Below are 8,980 nucleotides of genomic sequence, written 5' to 3' on the forward strand. Positions count from 1 at the left end.
CATTTTCTCATATCGTCGTACTTGGCGTCGATTTCGGTAACCAATTATGTAGGTTTGTGTAAGCAGTAAAATAGCCTAAAGATTCTATAATTACGATAGATTGCAAATACAGTATATGCAAAAGACTAGAATGATTGCTTTGTAGAACATTTTTACAAAACAAGGCTTGTATAAACAATGGCTTATAATGATTGCATAATTTTAGGTGTTCAATTTTTTGAACCAGCTGACGATTGGTTAGAATTATACTTCTCTTCACAAATTTTGATCATGTTGTTGTGTACCAAAGCTGTTTGTTGAAAGGGATTTAAAACTGCTCATAACTTCACACAGACATTATTCAAAGCACATCAGTACTATCCAATAATACGTGCTTTTGTAACAATAATTAACTACAGCAATTTCAATATTGCAAGTTTGTGTTAGCAAAGTTTGGATTTTGCCACATAAAAGTTTCGCGGTACTTCAAGTTTCCAGTTCTTTCCGGATTTGCTGTTGATGTTAACTCCTACCGCGTACACAACTTTTCTCTGAAAGTTTGGGCAGCGGCAAGTTCCATCTTGAGTTCGCTGTGTTACAGCAAGCGACGCAAACTGTCCAGTTTTTATCTTGCGTGCTACGGCATTGTTGGCGCGGCAGATATTTTTAATTTTAGCTTTGTATGATATTTCTTCTTGTATTTCTTGCGCTGAAGAAGTTATTTGCAGCAAAACAACTACAAACAGTAGTAGAAATCAATTATCTCAACGAAAGTCAACCTTGATGCAGTTTTATAATTGCATACCAGCGTGACGTTTCTTGTTCGCATCTCGACGTGATTGAGGAGAATCGCAGCTGCAAGCTAGCGTACAAAAATTAATCATACTAACTCTAAAATCTGTTATGTGTGATTGGTGTCGACTGCATTTACTTTTAAATTATAATTATTATATTTTTGAGAGTTTATTAAGTTAGTTCTTTATAACTTCTTGAAAGATAAACGCAAGTTGTTAGATACGTAATAAAAAATATTTACTTACAAAATATAACACAAACTATATGTTTTCAAATAAACAACATTAATTTATAAATGTGATTCTATTGTAAAAATACAACTTTAAGTACCTCTTTTGCCTGATATCACCTTTTGGCACATAACAAGTATTATTTCTCAGAGTATAGCCAGTCAATTAACATAGATTCCAAACAAATTATCTGGGTACTATAGTTATACAAGTTTTCTAAGTTCAATACTCATAATAGTGTGGAAAATATTGAAACATGGTTCTTACATCAAACAAACTGCAATTATCTTGTGTGAATGACTAAGTGTAAGTATCTGCCATAGAGATAGGTAGCTCAGTCGACGATGAGGTCATTTTATCGCAGTAGAGAGAAATTGATTTAGATAGATGTCTGTCAGAAAATGTTACACAAATGGATTTTAGTGGAATAAAATTCCAAAATATATTGTTTGTAAAGGTGTTTCTGCTTTTTGTTCTCAAATATAGGTAAAACAAAAGTGGTCACTATTATATTAAATATTTGGCATGTGCTAAAATTAAAAGGGTAATATGATTATAAAATGCTAAGCCAAGTAGAGTGACTATACGTTGATAATCATATTTGTCTTTTGCCCATAAGACTTTCAATGCGTTACCTCATCATGATCACCATTTCAACTTTAAACTTATTGTTTACTTAGCTGATAAGTATATCAGTGTCGAGGATTACTAAAGGAATGTCAAGTATGCATGAAGAGCGACACTTAATGTCAACTACAGATGCCCATAATGCCGGTTCATGGATAGCATAAATACAGCACTATGCCCATGCATAAACAATTTTTTTACCATGTGGTACAGTACTTACGTTTACACAATGGTTGATTTCCACTCCACACTCCATTTGGAAAACAGACTCTTGTAATACCTCCGTCTTTCAATGTATATCCTGCATTGCAAGAGTACGTAGCGACGACGACAGATTGTAGAGTTTCAGTCGTAACGTTGCCATTGTCTGGCGCTCTGGGTGTATCGCATTTGCTACCTGAGGAAGATATATGTTACAATTGAGTTAATTAGAGTAATTGGACAGAATATGAATCTTTATATAGTAATTTTATTTGTTACCTTGGCAAATGGGAGGGTCTTCCGACCATGTTCCATCTTGTCGACATGTTCTTGTTCTGTTTCCAACAATGCGGTATCCCTCATTACATTCGTACACAGCTAGCGATCGAAACAGTCTATTGCTGCTAAGAATGCGGCCATTTTTGATGGCTTCTTTAGAAATATCCGGGCACTGTATTTCTAAGAAAGAGAAAAGCATGTATATTTGCCTAAATTTTATGTTTCTTCATATGCATAATTATTAACACCAGAATTGATATTTCTTATGTCTAATTGCGTCAAAAACTTTTTCTTAAAGATTTACGTGCTTATATGGATGTCTTTGAACCAGAATAATGCCTTGGAAGAAAAGGAATAAGAAATAAACCTGTGCAGAGTAAAAAGGCAAAATAAATTGAGGTAGGAATTTCTGACAATCTTCAACTGTCACTTGAAAATTGTGCAATAAGTTGATGTACTGTCCATTCATTTCCAGACATTGACTGTCTACTTCAAATTACGAGAGCAGAAGGGAAGAGATCGCTTTCCCTCATGAGGCGTATTAAGACTCTAATATGCATGCAAGATCAGTCAGCTGCGATGTGTATTTCACCAGATCTTAGAGTTTTTGTATTGCAATACAGCTAGTGGTCTTGTCTCTGCTGACGAGATAGAAAAACCAAAGCATCCAAGAATGATTTTTCGAGCGTCGCTAGTTTCTATATAGATGGTAATTCATTAATGTCCATCTAATTGGCAAACCCTTGTCCTTCTGTAACTGACCCTTGTATTCTTTACTTGCATAAGATGATGAAAAGTGGAATAGATTTTTGTGCGGTGCTTGAGAACAAAGGCAGGTAAAATCAACTGCCATTTCTAAAAATCTTAATTCGGCAACTAGAAACTCTTGTAAAAATTGCATCAATTTTTTTTCTAATTCAAACCATTCGAAAAACAAAAACTAACATTCTTGTATGGCAGAGGTAAAAACGAGTCTTATTTTAAACGCGCACGCGATAAGCTGATATTTTCTAATGAGTCTTACCCTCACGTAATAATGTTCTATGTCTGTAGTCGCATTGGGAAAATTTTGGATTCACACAGCCTACTTTCAGCAACATATATAATGTAGTTACTTTTGTTATTGCAATAGCAGCTATGAATAGCAGAAATAGTTTTCTGCTAACGCAAATGCAATGTGAACCATCGTATGCAAACAGTGACAAGATCTTTATAATCCTTGACGCTATATGTTCTGGATTCTTGTCACAAATATTCCATGCAGTCTAAAACGCAAATGGCTATACGATAAAATAATATCCCCGTCAAGCCCTCCATGGGCAGACTTGGCAAAGACAACATCTAGATTTCTAGGTTATGTGTAATTCACGTTGTTTGATATTTAGTGCAAGCGAGTAATGCATTGTAAGCATAACGACTTCTGGTTTGTATTCTTACAGCTATATAGTAATTGAGGTTTTGTTTAGATACTGAAGCGTTTGCCATGTGGTCTGTAGATCTACGTTGAAGACAGAGAACAACAAGATTATAGTTAGGATAAAGTATATTAGAGACAATGTTTGCATTCCCCACCAGACTGTACGTGAGAAAGTAACAGCCTGTTGTCGCCTACTGTTGCGGAAGATCATTTCAGAGAACGTTCATGACTATTGCCATTTTATTAACATGCCTGATGGATATTCTGATTCAAGCTCTTCAAGTTATCGGAATGCAAATTTATTGCAAAGTACAACATGAATTGGTGAAATATCAATCCTAGCTTCTCTGCTGTTACTTTTAGTATAACGTCTGTACTATACTTGCTGAATTTGAAATGTTCAAGTTACAGACCAATTTTCGGCAATCGAAAAACCACGTTTGCAATTAACATTTAACCAACGATGAGTAATGATCATCATGTCCGACGACTTTGCCCGTTTACGGACTAAAAACTAGAAAATATTTGTTCTTATTTGCATCACTCGAATTGGACAGACTATTATAGCTGTTTGCACAAAACAGAAGCTCGGTAATTTAGTAATATATCTACTGCTATAATATTAAAGTAAAGAAGTATTTCTATTTAGGGACGGTAGCCCAGCCAGAATAAGCTTACAACAAGAGATAAGCAAATAGAATTTGCATATGTTTTAGAGAAGTGAAATGTGATTGTGCATACGTCTCTTAACGCGTTATACTTATTATCTGTCCTTTATTAGGTATTTTCAATATTAAAAAAAGTTAACGCTGATCTATATCGCTTGCTAATAGCAATATAATCAATAAATCCCTGTAGTTACTCCTTGTTTCGACAGCGTGCGCTGTTGAAGGTTAGAAACTGTGCGAATATATCTTTTTAGCGAATACGCGGTTTTTACTTACGCTGACACACAGGTTGTGTTCCAGTCCATCTTCCTGAAGCCTGACATTTTCTTAATACGGATCCTTTTAAAATGTAGCCACTGTTGCAGCTATAGTGGACAGTACGACCGTATTCAAATGGCCTTGCGTTTTTTTCGGGGTGCATTGTACCATGTCCTGGAAATGTCAATGGACGGCATTGTTTTTCTAAAACAGATATCACAATTAACGAAAATATTATTGATATAGAAAATTAGTGTCTACGAATTGATTTACTGATACACGATGGTAGCGATCCCGACCACGTTTCATCATCCTGACAAAATGTGCTATCAGATCCTAGCAGTATAAATCCCGACGAACACTTAAATTTCGTAACGTTTAGATAGAAATTCCCTCCGTACTCAATGAAAGCATTCGTTGATTGAGTTAGTTCAGGACAAGTTATCGCTAAGCAGAAAGACGTTTGCAGATGAGATAAATACGTTAGACAACAATACTATACGTTTGCAGCTTGGTAAAGGTTTGTTCCACGAAGCCACGTTATTATTTATTACACATGTTGCAATTTCTTGTTTATCTAGAGAATTTGAAAATTTGTAGCCTTTATTGCATGTGCAGGTTCTTCTGTCGTTCATGTAACTGCCACTCAATGTGCATCTACCGTTGGGGACATTATTGCTCTTTCCACAATCTCCCTCTAAAATTGAATTATTTATTGACTGCATAACAATTATACTAGTCACAATAATCTGACTTCTGCACGTGAGAGCACTTCCTGACCACCTTGTCGATCCGATGCATGTTCTCCTATTGTCTCCGTACCGGACGTAGCTTTTAGAACAGACGTACTCTACATGCGTACCAACATCCAGTTGTGTTTCATTTGCAACGTTTGTCAAAACTTTTACTCTGCCGTGTTGTGGATTGTCAAGTATAAGGCAGTGCGCTATAAAAATATACAAGTAGAAAGGTATAGAAATAGCTGTAACATTAGTTCTAAATATAATGATAGCAGTAATAATCTCATTTTTCTCAGCTCGTTTACATGATGTAGTTCCCACTACAGGGGCAACACAAACACATACACAGTACACACACACACACACACACACACACACACACACACACACACACACACACACACACACACACACACACACACACACACACACAGACACACAGACACACAGACACACACACACACACACAGACACACACACACACAGTCACAACTATATTAAACTTTAATTGTGCTACCTAACAATATCTAAATGTAACTTCTTGTCCACTACCAGGATTAGTCACGCTCTTACAAATGTATTTTCCGAGTGAAATGCTCTTGTTAAAAAGTTGAGTTTCAATTTTCAAACCCTCTCCTCAGCCTCCTGAAACGTGCCTTTCTCCCGATCTGTAACTGAGTCATACTTCTTCATTCCAAGACCTCTCCTGATGCCTCTCCTCAGGCTTCTATTGATAGCGTTCCTCACATCATGTCTATTTAAGTCCCATAAATATGACACCCATATGACAATATTATAAGAATATGTTTGTAGAAATCTTTGATACTCGCTGCTAATTTCTGCATATATGATATTAACTCTATATACATAGAGTAGTCACATGCATAGTTAATGGCCTATATATACGGAACAGAGTTTGATACCCGCGTGGCCTGGGAGAATTGCCGATACCCAAACATTCTACTGTTTCGCAGTAACCCGGAGTAATATGGCTACATGCATACATTTGTAACTAACCAGCATGCAAAACGCTGTTAAAGACCAGTCTTACGTTTACACTTCAATTTGCTGGTTGTGTTCCATGTTCCATTCAGCTGACATATGACGAAGTTGGGACCTTCCAAGTGATAGCCGTTATTGCACCTGTATTCAACTTTTCCTTTGTACGTGAAGACATTTCCAGAATATTGTCCAAAGGCTATATTTGGTGGACGCCCACAATTTACAGCTAGAACACGCAAATGATGGCTCAGAAGCATTCCTTCGTATAGTCATATATATTTGCAACACGCGTAGCACAAAGGAGTGTGTTGTCAGTTCATGACGTGTGTGTGTGTGTGTGTGTGTGTGTGTGTGTGTGTGTGTGTGTGTGTGTGTGTGTGTGTGTATGTGTGTGTGTGTGTGTGTGTGTGTGTGTGTGTGTGTGTGTGTGTGTGTGTGTGTGTGTATGTGTGCGTGTGCGTTCGTGTGCGTGTGCGTGCGTGTACGTGTGTGCAAACACGATATCTTCAAATAGCTAGAAATAACAAATCGAATTGGCACTTGTAAGTTTTGATTGCCAAATTGATTAATAAATAAATAATATCTAATCAATTAAATAATCTTACCCTGGCACAACGGTATATTTTGTTATGTTTGCGATAGGTAACCTTAAAAATTTTTGCCCAATTACAGTTACCCTGCCGCTATTTGTACTAAACACCTGTTTAATTCGGTGCGTTCTGCGCTAAATCGTCGTCGACGAAGACGTCAGCGCATTCATAAAAGGCTCTTTTACTATTAGATGGTAAATCATTTTTCGAGTCGGGTCATCTTTTTAGGGCGGTGTTACGATGACCACGTGAGTCAAACACAGCATGCATGGATTCAATTTAATTAATTAATTAAGGTGAACCATGTTGTGCTATCCCATCATATATAGATAGCTTTTATTTATTAAAATTGTATAGATATTAGAAACAAATACCGTAAAGCAAAATTTATGCTATTTTTGCGGTTGGGTAAATTTTCTGTCAATAAAAATTGGTGTAATCCCGCGGTAGCCTACGCGTGGTCAGCGGACGTTCACGCTTCTTCTGAGGCAAATGTGCAAGCAGCTCTTCACTCGCTGGATCTTCTGAATGAACTGTTTCTTTATTGACCTGTTTGACTAGATGTACTATAGACCCAGTACAACGCTCCAATGCATGCATAGCAGCTTCTGCAACTCCATTCTCTGCTACGTAGTGTGCTGATTTGTGACGCTGGGAGGAGCTGTATACGTAATACTCTGTTTTCACATTTCGCGGCTGGAGCATGCCGTCCCCGCTAGAGGGGACCGTGATGCACAGTCATTTGCAGCAATCACTGTGACGGGCGCAATCCTGGAACGCCATTAAACACGGTCGTTTCTCCGCATCCCCAGCTCGTCTCAACCACGTGATTTCTACAAACACGTGATAGAATTACGTAACTTGTTTTAACCGCAAAACAGCGAAAATTTTCCCTGCGAAATTTTCTCTGAGAAGGGAAACGCAAAAATTTTGCCCCGCTAAAATTTCCCCTTTATAAAACATAATTTGTATACTCTGTAATTACCCAAAGCGCAAGTCGTAATAGGTCGTGTCCAATTTCCACTGCTTTGACATGTAGCAGAATTTCGTAACGTCGGAGCATATCCTTTGTCGCAATCAACCGACAGAGATCCACCTACAGAGTCACTTGTTATGCGATACTGTCCATTGGCCAGATTAGGAAGAGAAATGCAGCGAACGACTGAGATAGAAACAGAATCCAATATTATAATGTTTTGAAAGGCAAACGTTATAGAAATCATGTCATCGATAACTTCAACAATAAAATATTTCTTACCTGCATATACTTCTACTTCACAGACTTGCAGGTAATGCTGCGACCTCAAGGTCAACCAGACATAACTTCCAGTAGCATTGCAGATGAAAACTGGTGACTGTCCTTGACTTTTATCATATGCTGAGCCGCATTGCTTTTGAAAATCATGTACACGCTGTGAGCTACTTACCCCAACAAGCAAGCCTTGTTGTTGTGAGTAGCGGCGACTTTCATCTCTCAAATGCAGTCGAATGAACAGAACCTCTTGCTCGTGACCAAAAGAGATACGAAGAAACTGAAACTGGTTTATTGCCTCAATTGCATTGACGGCACAGTTTCCTAATCCATCTCCTCCTGAATTTCCAATAGCGGAATTGCCATCAACAGATTTGCTAGCAAAGGCCACTTGTTGAAATGGACCGTGTGACAATGATGCAATGCCGGGAGCGGTCAAGTTCATGTAACCTGAATACATGCAAATTGCCTATTTTAAAGTGGTCGAGCTTTGCAGACAGTAAATATCGTACATACCACTATATGCGCGTACTTCGCATACGTGAAGTGGCCATCGGCTGTGGCGTAAAACAATCCAAATGTACCGTCCATAATTCATGCAAATATAGAACGGTGATTGTCCATGACGCACGGCGTTGTACGCTTCGTTACCACACCGCGAGGCACGTCGGATGTCAGAGCTGTTACCCACACTAACCGTTAAACCGTTCTGCAATTGCTGTCTCCTCAATCCATCTCTCAAATGTAATCTTACATACGATATGTATTCTGCGCTTTTCATCTTTATCAACAAATACTTCAAAGGATTATTTCGTGACTTCATAGATGTAGCTGCACATTTCAGAATATCCTCTAGCGATCCACCGGCATGTCCTTTTCTGTTGTCTCCATCAATGGCCACAGATGCACTAGCCTGTCTAGAAGGATTTTTAGAATATGTGA

The 8,980-nt window shown here is 37.9% G+C and overlaps 1 protein-coding gene across 1 annotated transcript; it reads right to left on the minus strand.

The window, feature by feature from the left end:
- Positions 1-271: 271 nt before the first annotated feature.
- Positions 272-2,964, minus strand: LOC134176329 (C4b-binding protein beta chain-like). The gene is made up of 5 exons (XM_062643000.1): positions 2,853-2,964; positions 2,112-2,291; positions 1,852-2,028; positions 785-841; positions 272-715 (listed from the first exon to the last, which is right to left on the minus strand). The coding sequence occupies exons 1-5, from the start codon at positions 2,962-2,964 to the stop codon at positions 423-425; spliced, it is 819 nt and encodes a 272-aa protein (XP_062498984.1). The 3' UTR covers positions 272-422.
- Positions 2,965-8,980: the final 6,016 nt, after the last annotated feature.

Source organism: Corticium candelabrum, chromosome 2 (assembly GCF_963422355.1).
Source record: "Corticium candelabrum chromosome 2, ooCorCand1.1, whole genome shotgun sequence".
In the NCBI taxonomy this organism is placed as follows: domain Eukaryota; kingdom Metazoa; phylum Porifera; class Homoscleromorpha; order Homosclerophorida; family Plakinidae; genus Corticium; species Corticium candelabrum.

Excerpts from the sequence above, each read along its gene's own strand:
- LOC134176329 (XM_062643000.1), bottom strand. The coding sequence starts at position 2,964 with ATGGCAGTTGATTTTACCTGCCTTTGTTCTCAAGCACCGCACAAAAAT. Across the intron at positions 2,029-2,111 it reads AGACCCTCCCATTTGCCAAG|GTAGCAAATGCGATACACCC; the intron begins GTAACAAATAAA and ends TATCTTCCTCAG. Across the intron at positions 842-1,851 it reads AAATCAACCATTGTGTAAAC|CTTGCAGCTGCGATTCTCCT; the intron begins GTAAGTACTGTA and ends TTTGTACGCTAG.